General features: G+C 50.4%; 1 protein-coding gene across 1 annotated transcript in view; it reads right to left on the bottom strand.

The window, feature by feature from the left end:
* The window catches only part of LOC141253118 (cystatin-A2-like), a 100739-nt gene extending 94995 nt beyond the window's left edge, over positions 1-5744 (bottom strand). Inside the window, exons 1-2 of the mRNA XM_073670873.1 lie at positions 5492-5744; positions 1739-1840 (exon numbers count right to left, since the gene is read on the bottom strand). Coding sequence (XP_073526974.1) covers positions 1739-1840; positions 5492-5569 — 180 coding nt within the window. The 5' untranslated portion in view covers positions 5570-5744. The remainder of the gene's footprint in view (positions 1-1738; positions 1841-5491) is intronic.
* Positions 5745-20764: the final 15020 nt, after the last annotated feature.

The raw sequence follows: 20764 nt of genomic DNA, 5'->3' as shown, positions 1-20764 counted from the left end.
GTCTGTATGTATCCTGACATCCCATAATGTGATCAGTGTGACCCCACGTGTCTGTATGTATCCTGACATCCCATAATATGATCAGTGTGACCCCACGTGTCTGTATGTGTCCTGACATCCCATAATGTGATCAGTGTGACCCCACGTGTCTGTATGTATCCTGACATCCCATAATGTGATCAGTGTGACCCCACGTGTCTGTATGTATCCTGACATCCCATAATGTGATCAGTGTGACCCCACGTGTCTGTATGTGTCCTGACATCCCATAATGTGATCAGTGTGACCCCACGTGTCTGTGTGTGTCCTGACATCCCATAATGTGATCAGTGTGACCCCACGTGTCTGTATGTGTCCTGACATCCCATAATGTGATCAGTGTGACCCCACGTGTCTGTATGTATCCTGACATCCCATAATGTGATCAGTGTGACCCCACGTGTCTGTATGTATCCTGACATCCCATAATGTGATCAGTGTGACCCCACGTGTCTGTATGTATCCTGACATCCCATAATGTGATCAGTGTGACCCCACGTGTCTGTATGTATCCTGACATCCCATAATGTGATCAGTGTGACCCCACGTGTCTGTATGTATCCTGGCATCCCATAATGTCATCAGGATGACCCCACGTGTCTGTATGTATCCTGACATCCCATAATGTGATCAGTGTATGACCCCACGTGTCTTTGTGTCCTGACATCCCATAATGTGATCAGTGTGACCCCACATGTCTGTATGTATCCCGACATCCCATAATGTGATCAGTGTGACCCCAGGTGTCTGTATGAGTCCTGACATCCCATAATGTGATCAGTGTATGACCCAACGTGTCTGTATGTGTCCTGACATCCCATAATGTGATCAGTGTGACCCCACGTGTCTGTATGTATCCTGACATCCCATAATATGATCAGTGTGACCCCACGTGTCTGTATGTATCCTGACATCCCATAATGTGATCAGTGTGACCCCATGTGTCTGTATGTATCCTGACATCCCATAATGTGATCAGTGTGACCCCATGTGTCTGTATGTATCCTGACATCCCATAATGTGATCAGTGTGACCCCACGTGTCTGTATGTATCCTGACATCCCATAATGTGATCAGTGTATGACCCAACGTGTCTGTATGTGTCCTGACATCCCATAATGTGATCAGTGTATGACCCAACGTGTCTGTATGTATCCTGACATCCCATAATGTGATCAGTGTATGACCCCACGTGTCTGTATGTGTCCTTACATCCCATAATGTGATGAGTGTGACCCCACGTGTCTTTATGTATCCTGACATCCCATAATGTGATCAGTGTGACCCCACGTGTCTTTATGTATCCTGACATCCCATAATGTGATCAGTGTATGACCCCACGTGTCTGTATGTATCCTGACATCCCATAATGTGATCAGTAGTGTATGACCCCACGTCTGTCCTGACATCCCATAATGTGATCAATGTGACCCCATGTGTCTGAATGCTGAGACATTATCTAATCTGATCTTTGATTTACCAGATTTCTCTATTATCACACAGCGCCCTCTGCTGGACACTTATTCCCCCCCCCCGGCCCCCCAGGATCACGCGGACTCTCTGGTTGTGGCCCCCCAGGATCACGCGGACTCTCTGGTTGTGGCCCCCCAGGATCACGCGGACTCTCTGGTTGTGGCCCCCAGGATCACGCGGACTCTCTGGTTGTGGCCCCCAGGACCCGGATTTTTAGGTCACTTACTTTCACAAAGTAGTTTTTTCCGGACACAACTTGAGTTTTATAAGACAAAAGTTGAAACGTGTCGGCATTTTTCCCGGATTGTTTTATAAACTGAGGTTTTACCTGAAAGAAAATTAACAGAAATTCTTGTTAGTGTCTATGTAACCACATCAGCAGTGTGAACGACGCCCGACACACGGATCCAGTACATGCAGTGTGAACGACGCCCGACACACGGATCCAGAGCATGCAGTGTGAACGACGCCCGACACACGGATCCAGAGCATGCAGTGTGAACGACGCCCGACACACGGATCCAGAGCATGCAGTGTGAACGACGCCCGACACACGGATCCAGTGCATGCAGTGTGAACGACGCCCGACACACGGATCCAGAGCATGCAGTGTGAACGATGCCCGACACACGGATCCAGAGCATGCAGTGTGAACGACGCCCGACACACGGATCCAGAGCATGCAGTGTGAACGACGCCCGACACACAGATCCAGAGCATGCAGTGTGAACGACGCCCGACACACGGATCCAGAGCATGCAGTGTGAACGACGCTTGACAAACAGATCCAGTGCATGCAGTGTGAACGACACCCGACACACGGATCCAGAACATGCAGTGTGAACGACGCCCGACACACGGATCCGTTGCATGCAGTGTGAACGACGCCCGACACACGGATCCAGTGCATGCAGTGTGAACGACGCCCGACACACGGATCCAGAGCATGCAGTGTGAACGACGCCCGACACACGGATCCAGTGCATGCAGTGTGAACGACGCCCAACACACGGATCCAGTGCATGCAGTGTGAACGACGCCCGACACACGGATCCAGAGCATGCAGTGTGAACGACGCCCGACACACGGATCCAGTGCATGCAGTGTGAACGACGCCCAACACACGGATCCAGTGCATGCAGTGTGAACGACGCCCGACACACGGATCCAGTGCATGCAGTGTGAACGACGCCCGACACACGGATCCAGAGCATGCAGTGTGAACGACGCCCGACACACGGATCCAGAGCATGCAGTGTGAACGACGCCCGACACACGGATTCAGAGCATGCAGTGTGAACGACGCTTGACAAACAGATCCAGTGCATGCAGTGTGAACGACACCCGACACACGGATCCAGAACATGCAGTGTGAACGACGCCCGACACACGGATCCGTTGCATGCAGTGTGAACGACGCCCGACACACGGATCCAGTGCATGCAGTGTGAACGACGCCCGACACACGGATCCAGAGCATGCAGTGTGAACGACGCCCGACACACGGATCCAGTGCATGCAGTGTGAACGACGCCCAACACACGGATCCAGTGCATGCAGTGTGAACGACGCCCGACACACGGATCCAGAGCATGCAGTGTGAACGACGCCCGACACACGGATCCAGTGCATGCAGTGTGAACGACGCCCAACACACGGATCCAGTGCATGCAGTGTGAACGACGCCCGACACACGGATCCAGTGCATGCAGTGTGAACGACGCCCGACACACGGATCCAGAGCATGCAGTGTGAACGACGCCCGACACACGGATCCAGTGCATGCAGTGTGAACGACGCCCGACACACGGATCCAGTGCATGCAGTGTGAACGACTCCCGACACATGGATCCAGAGCATGCAGTGTGAACGACGCCCGACACACGGATCCAGAGCATGCAGTGTGAACGACGCCCAACACACGGATCCAGAACATACAGTGTGAACGACGCCCGACGCACGGATCCAGAGCATGCAGTGTGAACGACGCCCGACACATGGATCCAGAACATGCAGTGTGAACGACGCCCGACACACGGATCCAGAACATGCAATGTGAACGACGCCCGACGCACGGATCCAGAGCATTCAGTGTGAACGACACCCAACACACAGATCCAGAGCATTCAGTGTGAACGACACCCGACACACGGATCCAGAACATGCAGTGTGAACGACGCCCGACACACGGATCCAGAGCATGCAGTGTGAACGACGCCCGACACACGGATCCAGTGCATGCAGTGTGAACGACGCCCGACACATGGATCCAGAGCATGCAGTGTGAACGACGCCCGACACACGGATCCGGTGCATGCAGTGTGAACGACGCCCGACACACGGACTGGACTGGTGTGAACTATTCACAGGTCGCCGGATGTCTGATAGTAGACAGGAGCGGATCTGATAAATCTACAAGTCGGTAGATTTGCTCCAATTCACTTTATTTGTCACTAAACTTATTAGTTGCAAATCAAATATGATCTGATTGTGGAGAAACCAAAGACTGTTGGCGGAATGCGGGACAGCGGGACTAGAGATGAGCGGATGGATTCCCGGGTCTCTGGTCAGTGCTACCTGGCAGCTTGATGGGAGACCGTGAATCTCTCACCTTCCGGTGTCCCCGGCGGCTTTAGATTAGTCAGAGCTGGAGGGACGTCATCTGTGCGTCCGGCTCATCTCTAGTTGTGGATTATTTTTTGTTCCTCACTCATGGTCAGAGCCGCCAGAACTTTCTCATCATTATGTAACTTCACTATATGACATCTGACTTTTCAGTGTCTGTAAGGCCGTGTTCACACAGTGCAAAAATACTGTGTTTCTGTTTTCTGCAGGGTCCACACCAGGGTCCTGCACAATAACAATCTTCTCTGATTATTGCAATTTTGCTGCACAGTGTGACGACTGTGGAGCATCAGTACAAGACTCCATAGTCTGCACAGAGGATTCAGAAGACCTCGCTGGATTGGCTTGGACTACGTCAGATGCGGTACACTACGTTGGACCTGCGTGAAAACTTTTTTTTTTTAATAAAGTGGTTGGGAGTGTTTATTTAAATTAAGTATTTTTTTGAGTGTTTTTGTATTACTGGACTAGTAATGGGGGTGTCGGATAGTCACAGCTGACATCAACCCCAACTACCATTACCCCGTTTGCCACCGCACCAGGGCAGTTGGGAAGAGTGAACCACAAACTCCAGAATTGGTACATCTAATGTCATGCACCAATTCTTGGACGGCTGCAGGCCGGTATTTTTAGGCAGGGAAGGGCTCAATAACCAGGGACCTTCCCAGCCTGATAATATCAGCCCCCAGCTGTCTGCTTTACCTGGGCTGGTTATCAAAAATAGGGGGGACCCCACATAGTTTCTCATTTATTAGCTTAATACATATACAGTAAAATACAGATGCCACATGCAAGACACTAATTATATATCTCAAGGATATCTATCTATCTACCCCATATCTCTATCTTTACGCAGCTTAAATCTGTAATATCCATCCTGCATTTTATTCCAGTACGTGTCACACGGACAGCACATGTATGTATGTATGTATGTATGCATGTATTGTCATCTCTGCTGACGGCCGTGCGCGTGTAAGTGTCTCCGGTACGTATGAAGACGGACGCCACATGTGCCGGAAACACGGACGTGTGAATGGGGCCTAAGTCTGAGGTGCATTAACGGCTCCACAATCCTCCATCTCAACTTCAGTGATGGCTGGAGGGTCCGACCCGGAGCCGGATACAGGAGTCACTTAAGAGGGAGAAGATGTGGAGCCGAGAGAACTTTAGGGAGAGGAGACCACAAGAATAAAACATCATTAATGCAGCTGCTAAAATAGTATAGAAACCTTTATAGGTCTCCAATCCAGGGATGTCAGAAGTTGTGCAGGAGCCAACCTACTGACAGTCTCCCTTTATGGAGCTTCTACCCCAAATTTAGAAGAAGCTGATAATATGCCATGATGTTCCTCACCTTTTTACAGACATCTTGTACTTCTGCATCGGCCGGCTTTTCTGCTCCAATTCCACCAACCACATCTTCTGGATTCATCTTGAGTGCAAGCTCTGAAGACTGAACCTAAAAAGTGCAGGTACTTGCTTATATATCCTTGGGGAGGACCACTTATCCCCCACCCATTACTATATGAACACAGATCCCAGTGTAGTGATTTATGAAGCCGCCCCCCTCTCAGGACAATGGTTAGAGCCGGTTATACCTGTCAGGGGTGAGGGAGGTGGCTCCTACATGACTGACAGGAGGGGAGGAGATATCCGCAGTATTCATGTATCTTACAATTAATATTAACCTCTCGTTATCCGAGTCAGAGAAGGAAATGAGGATACCTGTACAGATGATACAGACATAATGAGCCCAGGTCCAAAAATGCAAATATAGAGGAACAAATTTGAAAAAGTTTCACTATATGTAGAAAAGCATCTGAAGGAGAGAAAGACGGGAGGGAGACAAAGTGCAAATAGGGTCTTATCTGGGTAACAATGGTGAAAGAATTGCACAAGTGTGCTCACCTGGTCCTGTGCACACAACCACTGACAATGCTGAAGGCTTCTGCAGACCCAGGAAGAGATGAAAGTCCAGATAATGGAGGAACAAATGGGTTAATTCTGCGCTGTTGTGTGAGAGGATAAGGATGCCAATCCGAGTAGAAGTGGTTTATTCGTCAACGCGTTTCGAAGTATATAAATTTCTTCTTCAGGACGACCACGATAGAAATACAATCAGCAGAAGCCGGTGATAATAGACACAACATTAGGAAAAAAATAGAAAAAAGGCGCGTAACAAAAAGGGGTGAGGAAGATAATATGAGCATGGAGTGACATCTCACCCGAGGTCAGAGGTTACAAATCACACGTCGCCACAAAAACATTTCAGAAATGATAACGGTGTAACACATGTTGTCTGGACCGTTTGTATCGATTGTTGTAACATAATATTAAATTTAAAAAAAAATGTCAGAATTGAAAGTGATGAAAATAAACTAAATAAAATGCAGAGATTCGAACTCTGTGTGTGGTGGGGAGAGTGCGCATTCATGAAAGATCAGATTTACATTAATTAATAAGACAAGTACGGAAAAATGAGAGACAGTCTAGAGAGACAATCTAGAGAGACAATCTAGAGAGACAGACTAGAGAGACAGACTAGAGAGACAATCTAGAGAGACAGACTAGAGAGACAATCTAGAGAGACAGACTAGAGAGACAATCTAGAGAGACAGACTAGAGAGACAGTCTAGAGAGACAGTCTAGAGAGACATGCCCAGTTAATGAATATAGAACACGAATTACATTGGAATGCGACAAAAACATGGAGACCCATGAGAGAAATTGACAGAAACCATATGGTGGTACGGAAGTGATCATACATCCCAGATACCTGTGTTTAATAAAAACATAAATGTTGCAAAATGATATAATGCGCCCATATTGAATATTGAATGAAGAAGTTATGAAAAAAGGGAGTTCAGAGCACTAAGTGCTGGTGAAAGCCGACGGACACTGCAGCGGGCGTTATACCTATGCGAAGAGAAAGATTAAAATTTGAGTGTCCTCCTTGGTTGATATGACGTGCCCCCTGGGCCGTGGGGCACCCGGGACAGTAGATGCTGGGAGTTGTAGTCACCGTGGCAGTGACCCGGTCCGTGACCCAGGGCGGTCAAACCAGGGTAGTCTATGTGTATAGATTATATAATGTCCGACTACGCCACCTGTGGGATGCGGTTATTGGTAACCGCCGCTGCGGAGCAGACAGCTGAAGCTGGTGGTGTGTGCAGCAAGGTGATGTAACTCCTCACAGGAGGAGCGTAGCTTCAGGGCAGCGTGAAAGGATGATGGTGGTGATAGTGCAGGGAATCAGTAATGACAACGCGGAGTCTTTGCAATGCAGTCTCAGGGTCTTTACTCACAGTTCTTTCACTCCAAGTTATTACTGCAGGTTTATAACTTCCAGCGTCGTCCTGTGTTTACTGAGTGAGGGGCTCAGTCGACTCCCAGGTAGCTCCAGAGTACTTATCTGGACCCCCTTCTGTGTGTCCTCTCTGGCCTCTCTCCTTGTACCTCACACCTAGTATCACCTCTATCCGGTACCCTCGAGCCTTGGCGGGCGACGTGTGTTCCGTCTCCTGGCTCTATGTGGCTATCTTCCTGGTGGCTGGTGTGGGCGGTCTGCTGTACGTGAAGTGCTGCAGCCTCCGGTTCCCAGTTGAGCCCTGTAGTCTCTGCTGGTTGGGGGACCCGGTTCCCCTTCTCTGGCCTGACCCCCCTACCTCCTAGTAGCGGCGGGCATACGGGTGGCTTGCTGCACGGCTCGTACCCCTGGGGTCCCTTCTCTCCTCGGTCCTGGAGCCTTTCTGCTCCCTCTCCTCTTCTCTCTTCTCTCCTTTCAGGCTCCGGCCTCTGTACTAGGCGTGCCTGTGGAGCAGAGCTCATTCAGAGCCTCTGCCCCCTGCCTGCACCTCAGTCTGAAGCCCCCGTCTCACATAGCGAGATCGCTAGCGAAATCGCTGCTGAGTCACAAGTTTTGTGACGCAATAGTGACCTCAGTAGCGATCTCGTTAAGTGTGACACGTAGCAGCGACCAGGCCCCTGCTGGGAGATCGCTGCTCGTGTCGGAAAGGTCTGGACCTTTTTTTGATCGTTGAAATCCCGCTGGTTAGCACACATCACTGTGTGTGACCAGCAGGACCAGCGATCAGGCTGGTAACCATGATAAACAGCGGGTTACTAGGGTACTAGGGGCACACGCGCACTTAGTAACCCGCTGTTTATCATCGTTACCACTCTGCTACAGTGAGCGGGAGGTTACTTCTCATCGTAGCAGAGTGGTAACCATGGTAAACAGCGGTTTACTAAGTGCGCGTGTGTCCCTAGTAATCCGCTGTTTATCATGGTTACCAGCCTGCTACGATGAGCGGAGACTCACCATAGCAGAGTGGTAACCATGGTAAACAGCGGGTTACTAAGCGCGCGTGTGCCCCTAGTAACCCGCTGTTTATCATGGTTACGAGCCTGCTACGATGAGCGGTAACCTCCCGCTCGCCGTAGCAGAGTGGTAACCATGATAAACAGCGGGTTACTAAGCGCGCGTGTGCCCCTAGTAACCCGCTGTTTATCATGGTTACCAGCCTGCTCCTGCTTCAGCAGGCTGCTAACCAGGAGCAGGACATCGTGGAACGATTCTTTCCACGATGTCGCTGCTCCCCTGATCGCTGGTGAGCCTGCCTCTTTGACAGCTCACCAGCGACCACATAGCGACGCAGCAACGATCCCTGACAGGTCGTATCATTGTCGGGATCGCTGTAGCGTCGCTAAGTGTGACGGGGCCTTGACTGACTGGAACTCCTCTCACTGTCTAAGATGGCTACTCTATTTTATATCTACCACTATGTGCTCCCCTTAACTACTTCCTCCTCCCACACCCACTACATGGTTCCCCCTCTCTAGGTGGTTCCTCCCATTCCAGCCAGGGATCAGGGAGAGTTGTGCTTCCACTCAGGAGCATTGTCGCCCTGTCCCCTGGAAATATAGTGTAGTGGATGTAGTGTCAGGGTCCTGAGCCATACTCCTTCCTTACCTGAGAGTGAGATACCACTCCTCTGGGTGAGATGCAATACCTCTGTGGTGACTGAACCCTCAGGGGCGCCACAGATACCTTTTAATGGCTAACTGAAAAGATGGTTACAAATTTCAACCTTTCGAAATTATCCAAGCATAGAATCCTATTCAGGCCTCTTCATCAGGCATAGAATCCTATCAGGCCTCTTCATCAGGCATAGAATCCTATCCAGACCTGTTCATCAGGCATAGAATCCTATCCAGGCCTGTTCATCAGGCATAGAATCCTATCCAGGTCTTTTCATCAGGCATAGAATCCTATCCAGGCCTCTTCATCAGGCATAGAATCCTATTCAGGTCTCTTCATCAGGCATAGAATCATATCCAGGTCTCTTCATCAGGCATAGAATCCTATGCAGGCCTTTTCATCAGGCATAGAATCCTATCCAGGCCTCTTCATCGGGCATAGAATCCTATGCAGGTCTTTTCATCAGGCACAGAATCCTATCCAGGCTTCTTCATCAGGCATAGAATCCTATCCAGGCCTCTTCATCAGGCATAGAATCCTATCCAGGCCTCTTCATCAGGCGTAGAATCCTATGCAGGCCTTTTCATCAGGCATAGAATCCTATCCAGGCCTTTTCATCAGGCATAGAATCCTATCCAGGTCTCTTCGTCAGGCATAGAATCATATCCAGGCCTCTTCATCAGGCATAGAATCCTATCCAGGTCTCTTCATCAGACATAGAATCTAGTGTTGAGCGAGCATGCTCGACACTGCTCGGTACTCGCCCGAGCATCACGCTACTTGGAATGTTCGGCGGGCACCGAGCATTTCAGGGTTACTCGGGCGGGAGCTCGGGTCTCCGCCCTGCACATTTGGCGCTCTTTACAGAGCCAATGAACATGCAGGGATTGCCAGCCAGTCACTGTAATGCCGCAGCCATGTTATTTGTGGGCATTACAGTGACTGGCTGCCAGATCAAACAAACAGTCCTTCTCAGGACTAATATCCATCCCAGATATCAGGCAGGCTGGCAGGCTGTATAGGAGACGCAGTGGTTATACCAGCAAACGCTGCATTATAGTCCTGTGTGCTCCTGTTGCTGAAATTGCTAGACTTAGCTGCAGGTCTCAGGGGCCAGTAAAAATCCCTTTTTTAATCTAAATCCTCTTTTTTTTTCCTCCTACACACTGTACAAATACCCGTCTTATTAGCCTATTGGTGTCCCCCCCCCCCCCCAAAAAAAAAAGTCTGTCTCTGATTTTTCAGACACAAATATATCTGTTGAAAAGAGTCTGGTATAGGCCACAGAAACAGAAGTGTGGTTTTGCAGTTCCACAGGTAAAATCTCTGTAGTACCCAGTTTCGGGCCTTTGGTATCTAAAAAAAACCAGTTTGGTTTGAGTGTGTCGCTCACTGTTCAGCCGCAAACCTATATTTTTTAAAAAAAAGTCTGGTATACACCAGTAAATTAAAACTGTGATTTTGCTGTTCCACGGTAAAAAATCTCTATTATCCTGCTTTTCGCATTTTTTGCAGTAAAATAAACCAGTAGTGTCTCCTGACTGTTCAGACACAAAAATATATCTGTTGAAAATAGTCTGGTGTACGCCTGACAAATCCCAGTGTGGTTTTGCAGTTCTATGGGTCAAATCTCTGTAGTATCCGGTTTCGGGCCTTTGGTATCTAAAAAAAAAAACAGTTTGAGTGTGTCGCTCACTGTTCAGCCGCAAATCTATATATTTTAAAAAGTCTGGTATACACCAGTAAACAATAACTGTGGTTTTGCCATTCCATGGTAAAAAATCTCTATTATTCAGGTTTTGGTATTTTTTCCGTAAGGAAAAACAGTAATAGTTTCTCCCTGATTGTTCTGATTGTTTAAAAGAGTCGGGTGTAGGCCAGAGAAATAGAACTGTGGTTTTCCTCTTCCACGGTTCTAATCTCCTTATTCTTACCCTTTTTCCATTGATAGTGCGAGTGTAAGCTATTTTACTTCCTTTACAATGGGCAAGGCACGTGGCAAGGGACGTGGAACTGGACGTTCTGGTGATGGTGCGTGCAGAGGACGGGGCCGTGGCCAAGGTGAAAATGTGCCACAACCAACAGCCACATCTTCTCGCTCCCACTTCTTGACCGAATTACTAGGGAAGCACAGATCAACACCAGTATTGCGAACTGATCAGTGTGAACAGGTTATTAATTGGATAGCAGATAATACTTCCAGTTACCTGGGCACCACCTCCTCCGGTCTGTCTTCCACACGGTCAACTCTTAGTAGCCGTGAGTCTCGACCGCATACTCCTCCTCACCCTGATGCTCCTTCCTCCCACCATGCCGAGTGTCGTCAGACAGCAACTGATCCCACACTTGGACACTCTGAAGAGCTGTTCACTGGTCCATTTCCATATTTGTGCCCCTCGCCTGCTCAGCTTGAAGTGGTGGAAGAGGAGATCCCATGTAGCGATGCCCAAATATTTGAACAGCCACGGCCACAGGAAGTCGACGCTGGCAATTTGTCACAAGAGGTGGACGATGACGAGACACAATTGCCAGGAAGTGAGGAGGAGCATCGTGGTGCGCAAGTGGAAGAGGAGGAGGTGGTGGATGATCTAGTAACTGACCCAACATGGCAGGAGGACATGCAGAGTGAGGCCAGCAGCACACAGGGTAAGGGAGGCAGAGTACCCCAACAGGCAGGAAGAAGCAGTGTGGTGGCCGCACACAGAAGGCGGGCAACAGTTCCCCGTAACACCAACACGAGGGACGTTGCCAGTACAACCGGTAGGTCTTCCAGAGTCTGGAATTTTTTTAAAGACTCTGCTGATAACCCCAAAAAGGCCATTTGTACCACCTGCCATGCCAGCATCAGCAGGGGTGACAACAAAACTACCAGCCTGACCACCATCAGCATTATCAGGCACATGGCAGCAAAGCACCCGACTTTGTGGGGCGAACCCCAGGGTCCACGACCAGTGTCAGCGGGTGTCACCACTGCTTCTTCCGCTGTTGTGCGTGTAAGAGAACCCCCTGTTGTGTGTGCAAGGCAATCCCCTGTCCATACTGCATGCAAAGATGCCCCCTCCTCTCAGTCTTCACTTGTTATGGCAGTTTCTCAAGAAACAGCATCAACGTCCACATCCACGTCCCACCGCAGCGTTCAATTGTCCATATCCCAGACCTTTCAACGAAAGCGGAAATTCGCAGCTAACGCCCCACAGGCCACAGTCCTAAATTCGCACATTTCATGACTGCTTGCGTTGGAAATGCTGCCTTTTAGGCTGGTGGAGACGGAATCCTTCCGCAACCTTATGGCGGAGGCCGTCCCTCGGTACTCCGTCCCCAGCCGACACTATTTTGCCCGATGTGCCATCCCCGCACTACACAAGCACGTGTCCCAAAACATCTGCCGTGCCCTCAGCAACGCAGTTACTGGTAGAGTCCACCTGACAACGGACACGTGGACAAGTGCTTGTGGCCAGGGACGGTACATCTCCCTGACGGCACACTGGGTAAACATAGTGGAAGCCGGGACCCAGTCGAACCTTGGGACGGAACACATCCTCCCCACACTGAGGATTGCGGGCCCTATGTCAGTCAGAGTTGCCTCCACAGTGTACAGCTCCTGCGCATCATCCTCCTCCTCCTCCTCATGTTCAGCATCCATCTCAGATATCACCATATCAGTCACAAGCTGGAAGCACTGCAGTACTGCCTCCGCCAAGCGGCAACAGGCTGTGCTGAAACTAATAAGCTTAGGTGATAAACCTCACACTGCTTGTGAGTTGTGGACAGCTGTGAAAGAGCAGACAGATCTGTGTCTGAGACCGCTGAACCTACATCCAGGCATGGTCGTGTGTGACATTGGCCGTAACCTGGTGGCGGCTCTGAGGTGAGGCGAGATCACACACGTACCATGCCTCGCTCATGTGCTTAACCTCGTGGTTCAGCGGTTTCTTAAATCGTACCCCGAGTTGCCAGATCTGCTCGTGAAAGTACGCCGCCTGTAAGTTCATTTTCGCAAGTCGGCTACAGCTTCCGCCGCCCTTGCTGTGTTGCAGCAGCGTTTGCAGCTTCCGTCACACCGACTGGTGTGTGATGTCCCCACACGTTGGAACTCTACCCTCCACATGTTGCAAAGGATTTGTAAGCAGAAAAGAGAAGTTGTGGAGTACCAGCTGCAACAAGGCCGTCGATATTCAGGTCAGACTCCACAAATAAGACCTCAGGAGTGGACCTGGATGTCTGACATATGTACCATCCTGACAAACTTTGAGGAGTCCACCAAGATGGTGAGTGGCGATGACGCCATCATTAGCGTCAGCATCCCACTTGTCTGTCTTTTGCAACGCTCTCTGCAGAGAATTAAAGAGGAGGTATTGCAGCCAGAGTATGATGAGATGGATCAAGAAGCCATAGCGAGCGATTACACACAGCCCAGCCTCATCTCATCCCAACGTGCATTGGGGGACAATGAGGGAGAGGAGGAGGAGGAAGAACAGGAGCTGGTATTATGCGCTGTAGACGGTAGTACCTGTACAAGTTTCATACCGTCGGTTCAGCGTGGGTAGCCTGAGGACACAGGGGAGGAGGAGGAGGAGAGCATGGTCAGTCGTCATCTTGGTGAGGACACGGAAATCTTGCCCGTTACCAGTATGTCACGCATGGCTGACTTTATGTTACGCTGCCTTAACCGTGACCCTCGCGTTGTCAAAATGTTGGGTGACAGTCATTACTGGTTGGTGACACTTGCAGACTCCCGCTACAAGGAGAACTTTCAATCTCTTATTCCTGAGGTGGAGAGGTCTACAAAAATGGGCCAGTACTAGAAGGCCCTTGCTACAGAACTGTTAAAAAAAATTCCCATATGAACACGCTAGCAGCAGAGGTCACAGTTCGTTGACCAACCAAAGCGTACAAGCGAGAGAGAGGCAACTCCAATCCAGCAGAGGCAGGGGAACACTGTAAACGTTCTGGGACAGTTTTCTGAAACCCGCCCAGCTTACAGGCCCTGAGGCGCGGGGTACTCTCACAATGAGTGGAAAGTTTCAAAAGATGGTGAGGGAGTACCTTGCCGACCGTACCAGCGTCCTCCGTGATTCCTCTGTGCCTTTTAATTATTGGGTATCCAAGCTGGACACTTGGAATGAACTCGCTCTGTACGCCTTGGAGGTCCTGGCCTGCCCTGCCTCTAGCGTGTTATCGGAGCGTGATTTTAGTGCCGCTGGGGGAATTATAACTGATAAGCGCACTCGCCTGTCAACTGACAATGCTGACAAGCTGACCCTTATCAAAATGAACAAGGGCTGGATTGGGCCAGACTTCGCATCACCACCAAATGACAGCAGAGTAACATAAAGTCAAATCCACTGTGTTATTTCGGGAGGTGTATTCACATGCACCGCTTCACACCCACACATGGGTATACGCTTCCTCATTTCGGCTGTTTTATGTTCTTCTCCTTATCCTCAACCTCCACCACCACTATACCACCAGGGTGACCGTGGTCCGTGTTGCCATTATTGAAAGTTCCTCCGTCCTTATTTTTGTCAGCTTTTGCTTGGAAGGCATAAGCAAAGACTGTGGGAGACGCACTTCCCAATAATGGGAATAATATTTTTAAGATGCTGTACTGTATGGCTCTTGTAAGGGGCATTAAAAGCATCTTGTTATACCACTCTGACCTCCACGTCTCTTCTGAGGGGCATTAAAACCGTCTTGTTATACCACTCTGACATCCACGTCTCTTGTAAGGGGCATTAAAACCGTCTTGTTATACCACTCTGACCTCCACGTCTCTTCTGAGGGGCATTAAAACCGTCTTGTTATACCACTCTGACATCCATGTCTCTTGTAAGGGGCATTAAAACCGTCTTGTTATACCACTCTGACCTCCACGAATCTTGTAATGGGCATTAAAAGCATCTTGTTATACCACTCTGACCTCCACGTCTCTGGTAAGGGGCATTAAAAGCATCTTATTATACCACTCTGACCTCCATGTCTCTTCTGAGGGGCATTAAATGCGTCTTGTTATACCACTCTGACCTCCATGTCCCTTCTGAGGGGCATTAAAACCGTCTTGTTATACCACTCTGACCTCCACGTCTCTTCTGAGGGGCATTAAAACCATCTTGTTATACCACTCTGACCTCCACGTCTCTTGTAAGGGGTATTAAAACCGTCTTGTTATACCACTCTGACCACTTGTTAAGCTACTGGGACCTCCACGAGTCTTCGAACCGGCATTGTGTGGCGCCTCTGAGGGTTCGGTCGCCACAGAGGTATTGCATCTCACCCAGAGGTGTGTATCTCACTCTCAGGTAAGGAAGGAGTATGGCTCAGGACCCTAGCACCGCATTCACTACACCACATTTCCGGGGTACAGGGCGACAATGCTCCTGTGAGGAAGCACAACTGTCCTTGATCCCTGGCTGGAGTGGGGGGAAACACCTAGTTAGGGGGAACCATGTCGTGGGTGTGGGTGGAGAACGTAGTTAAGGGGAGCACATAGTCAGAGGTATAAAAGAGAGTAACCATCTTAGATCAGGGCTTGTTCAGTTCCAGTCAGACAGACTGAGGTGCAGACAGGGAGCAGAGGCTCTGTATGGGCTCTGCTCCACAGGCAGGCATATCCAGGAGGCCTGAGCCTGGGAGAAGGAGAAGCAAGAGAGGAGAAGGAGCAGGAAGGCTCCCAGGAACGCAGAAGGGACCCCAGGGGTACGGGCCATGCAGAAGGCCACCCGTACGCCCGCCGCTACCAGGAGGTAGGGGGGTCAGGCCAAGATAGGGAACCGGATCCCTTAACTAGCGGAGGCAGAAACCACGCTCAGCTAGACACTGGAGGCTATGGCAATACATGTGCCATCGGCCACTCACATCCCATGTTAGGAAGGCCGCCACATAGGGCCCAGGGGACGGAACACACGTCGCCCGCCAAGGCCCGAGGAAGCCGGACACAAGCGTTGTAAGGTGTGAGGCACGAGAAGGCCAGAGAAAGGACACACGAAAGGGGTCCTGATAAGTACTCCAACGCAACCTGGGAGTCGACTGGGCCCCTCGCTTGGTGAACGCAGCGCGGTGTGGGAAGTTATGATCAGCTGAAGTAACGTGGATTAACAACTGTGAGTAAAGACCCTGGGACTGCAACACCGTGTCTCCGTGTTTCTTACCGCGCCAGCACTAACTGCATTGGGACACTCCTGCACCACCATCATCCATTTGCGCTGCCCTGAAGCTATACTTCTCCTGTGGGGAGTTACATCATCTAGCTGCACACACCATCAGCTTCAGCGGTCTGACTCGCAGCGGCGGTTCCTCATAACCGCAATCCACAGGTGGCGTAGTCGGACATTAACATTACAAACAACCTCACACAAATAGACTGTCACTGGTTTGACCACCCTGGGCACGGACCGGGTCATCGCCATGGTGACTACAACCCCCAGCCATACACAGGCCCGGCTCTGGGTATCCCCACGCCGCCCAGGGGGCGAGTCAATTGCATTTCCTCCTAATGTTTTGAAGCTTTTGCTTGGAAGGCATAAGCAAATACTATGGGAGACCCACTCCCCAATAATGGGAATAATGTTTGTAATATGCTGTACTGCATGGCTCTTGTAAGGGGCATTGCAAGTTCCTCCGTCCTAATTTTTGGCAGCTTTTGCTTGGAAGGCATAAGCAAATGCTATGGGAGACCCACTCCCCAATAATGGGAATAATGTTTGTAATATGCTGTACTGCATGGCTCTTGTAAGGGGCATTGCAAGTTCCTCCGTCCTAATTTTTGGTAGCTTTTGCTTGGAAGGCATAAGCAAATACTATGGGAGACCCACTCCCCAATAATGGGAATAATATTTTTAAGATGCTGTACTGTATGGCTCTTGTAAGGGGCATTAAAAGCATCTTGTTAAGCTACTAGGACCTCCACGTCTTTTCCGAGGGGCATTAAAACCGTCTTGTTAAGCTACTGCGACCTCCACCACTTTTCCGAGGAGCATTAAAACCATCTTGTTAAGCTACTGTGACCTCCACGTCTCTTCCAAGGGGCATTCAAACCGTCTTGTTAAGCTACTGGGACCTCCACGTCTCTTCAAAGGGGCATTAAAAGCGTCTTCTTAAGCCACTCTGAACTCCACAGCTCTTCCAAGGGGCAGTGAAATGTTGTTTTTAATTACCTCAAACCTCCACGACTCTTCCAATGGGCATTGCATTTCCTCCTAATTTTAGTCAGCTTTTGCTTTGCAATGCAAAGGCGAAAACTAAGGGAGACCCACTCACCAATAATGGGTAGAAGGTTTTTAGTATGCTGTAATCCACGTCTGTTTCAAGGGGCATTGCAGTTCCTCATAATTTTTGGAAAGCCTTCCATTCACTGCTTAGGCCAACAGTGTACAGGAGACCCAGTTGCTATAAATGGAAAAAACGGTTTAGTTAAGGCCCTCTGACCTCCATGTCACTTCCAAGGGGCATTGGAGTGCCTCAAAATTTTTGGTAGGCATTGCACTCACTGTATGCCCTATATCTGTGTAGCCGAACCGCTCCTTTTGTTACAGAAACATATCCTACAAGACATGTGTGGTTGACTGGCCTGATATTGATGTGAATGGCCCCTGTTCCTTCTGCTCTTTCTCCTTTGCCACCACCTCATCCATCATTTATCACCTGAAGCTTTGTTTTAACGGGAGTCATAGAACTGGAATAGTAGCAGGAAAACATCCATCAATCCTCAGAGGAGGTAGGATATGAGCCAAAACGCTGACCACCTCAGGCCTAGTCGCTACTACATACATGCGCTTGCATTCCAAGAAAACAAAGCAGATGCTAACTTGTATCATCATCATCATGGTCCTCAACTTGGCACTCTCAACTCCCCTGATGGAGAAGCCAGGGCCCACCGGAGGAGTCTGGTTCTCTGGTGGGCTCGTCCAATGTTGCCCTAAAGCAGGCCGGACTAAGAAAAGTGTGTGGGGGGATGTTCCAAGGAGAAATAGGGGCGGCTGGGGACCGTTTCTGGACACCCGGCTGCCCCCAGGTGGCTGGGGATCGTGTGTGGACACCCAGCCGCAGGGCGGCTGGGGACCGAGTGTGGACACCCGGCCGCCGGGCTGCTGGGGACTGAGTATGGATTCCAGGCCGCCAACACAGCCATGACGTGGTGGCCAGATTCCGCCTCCACATGCCTAAAAGGCCCAATTTCAAATGCAAGCAAGCAAGCAGTATGGTATTGCAGCCTGGGGGTGGGTGGGTGGCAGGCTGCACACTTACGCTTGCATTCCAAGAAAACAAAGCAGATGCTAACTTGTATCATCATCATCATGGTCCTCACCTTGGCACTCTCAACTCCCCTGATGGAGAAGCCAGGGCCCACCGGAGGAGTCTGGTTCTCTGGTGGGCTCGTCCAATGCTGCCCTAAAGCAGGCCGGACTAAGAAAAGTGTGTGGGGGGATGTTCCAAGGAGAAATAGGGGCGGCTGGGGACCGTTTATGGACACCCGGCTGCCCCCAGGCGGCTGGGAACGTGTGTGGACACCCGGCCGCGGGGCGCCTGGGGACCGAGTATGGACACCCGGCCACTCGCTGGCGGCTGGGGACCGAGTGTGGGCGGTTGGGGACTGAGTATGGATTCCAGGCCGCCAACGCAGCCATGACTTGGTGGCCAGATTCCGCCTCCACATGCCTAAAAGGCCCAATTTCAAGTGCAAGCAAGCAGTATGGTATTGCAGCCTGGGGGTGGGTGGGTGGCAGGCTGCATACTTGCGCTTTCATTCCAAGGAATGGGAGAGGTACAATTGAACACTGCCCTGGGACAAGGACTTGAACGGGGATAGTTGCAAATCTGCAACGACAGGTGCAGGGTGGGAGGCATCTTCGCATGTACCATGAACAGGGGTTTGGCATGCACACACTACAGCGTAATAGGCTGTCCTTCCCACTAAATGCACTGGGGAGGGCACAGGTAATGTTTTGGTATACGCGCATAATCTTATGTATAAGGCACACCGGGACAAATAGGGGCGGCTGGGGACTGAGTATGGATACCTCACTGCCGAAGCAGCCATGAGGTAGTGGCCAGCTTCGGCCTCCTCCAAACTAAAAGGCCCCATTTCAAGTGCAAGCTAGCAGTATGGCATTGCAGCCTGGGGGTGGGTGGGTGGCAGGCTGCACACTTATGCTTGCATTAAAGGAAAACAAAGCAGATGCTAACTTCTATCATCATCATCACGCTCCTCACGCTGCCATAAAGCAGGCCGTCCTAAGAAAAGTGTGTGGGGGGAAGTTGACAGGAGAAATAGGGGCGGCTGGGGACCGTTTATGGACACCCGGCTGCCCCCAGGCGGCTGGAGACCGTGTGTGGACACACGGCCGCGGGGCGGCTGGGGACCGAGTATGGACACCCAGCCGCCCCTGGCGGCTGGGGACCAAGTGTGGACACCCGGCCGCCGGGCGGCTGGGGACTGAGTATGGATTCCAGGCCGCCAACGCAGCCATGACGTGGTGGCCAGATTCCGCCTCCACATGCCTAAAAGGCCCAATTTCAAGTGCAAGCAAGCAGTATGGTATTGCAGCCTGGGGGTGGGTGGGTGGGTGGTTGGCTGCATATTTGCGCTTGCATTGCAAGGAATGGGGGAGGTACAATTGAACACTGCCCTGGGACAAGAACTTGCACGGGGATAGTTGCAAGTCTGCATCTTCTGATGCGGCAAGGGTGACTTCTGATGGGCACACTTTTAGGCAGTGACCTGGGTGTCAGAGATGCTTCCAGGGGTCTTCCCCATGCTGTTCCCATGTCTTTTCAGCACTGTATGCATATGTCACACAGCACATGGCCAGATAAGGTTGTAAAATGTTAAAATGACATTTCCCGGTGAATGCATTTGTCATGGTTGAAAGCAATACAAAAGTGCATAAAAAATGCTACTTTTGAACATAGCCCAAGGTGTGGAGGAGTATTTTTGTTTTTGGTTATTTATTTTACCTTATACACAAGTCTTTACCCTGGAAAGGAACTTCCTTAACATATTTAACAGGTAAGCAGTTTCAGTTTCTTTTTTGAACGTTTTATTGTGAGCCCTTAAAAGTGGCTTAATAACTCTGACCACGTTGTTGACAGCAGTGACCTGGGCGTCAGAAATGCTTCCTGGGGCGATCCCCATGCTGTCCCCATGTCATTTGAGCACTGTCACTATCGTTTGGGCACTTGTCGAGCACCCGAGTATCACGGCGAGCTCGGCCCGAGCTTCGAGCACCTGAGCATTTTAGTGCTCGATCAACACTAGCACCACAACAGGCAGGAAGAAGAAGCGCGATGGCCGCAGACACTAGGCGGGAAAGCGTTCCTCGTAACGCCAACACGACGGAAGTTGCCAGTACAACTGTTAGGTCTTCCCGAGTCTGGTTATTTTTTTAAGACTCTACAGATAACCCCAAAAAGGCCATTTGCACCACCTGCCAGGCCAGCATCAGCAGGGGTAGCAAAATTAGCAGCCTGACCACCACCAGCATGATCAGGCACATAGCAACAAAGCATCCGACTAAGTGGGCCGAAACCCAGGGTCCAGCAACAGTGTCTACAGATGACACCACTGCATGTTTCGCTGTTGTGCGTGCACGCTAATTCCCTGTCCATGGTGCATGCCAAGAAGCCTCCAGCCCTGCACCTGTCGTTGCA

Source organism: Phyllobates terribilis, unplaced genomic scaffold, assembly GCF_046119375.1.
Source record: "Phyllobates terribilis strain yellow unplaced genomic scaffold, ASM4611937v1 Scaffold_2__4_contigs__length_985480577, whole genome shotgun sequence".
NCBI lineage: Eukaryota > Metazoa > Chordata > Amphibia > Anura > Dendrobatidae > Phyllobates > Phyllobates terribilis.
The sequence above is the reverse complement of the archived record's forward strand: the minus strand, read 5'-3'. Positions and strand labels throughout refer to the sequence as shown.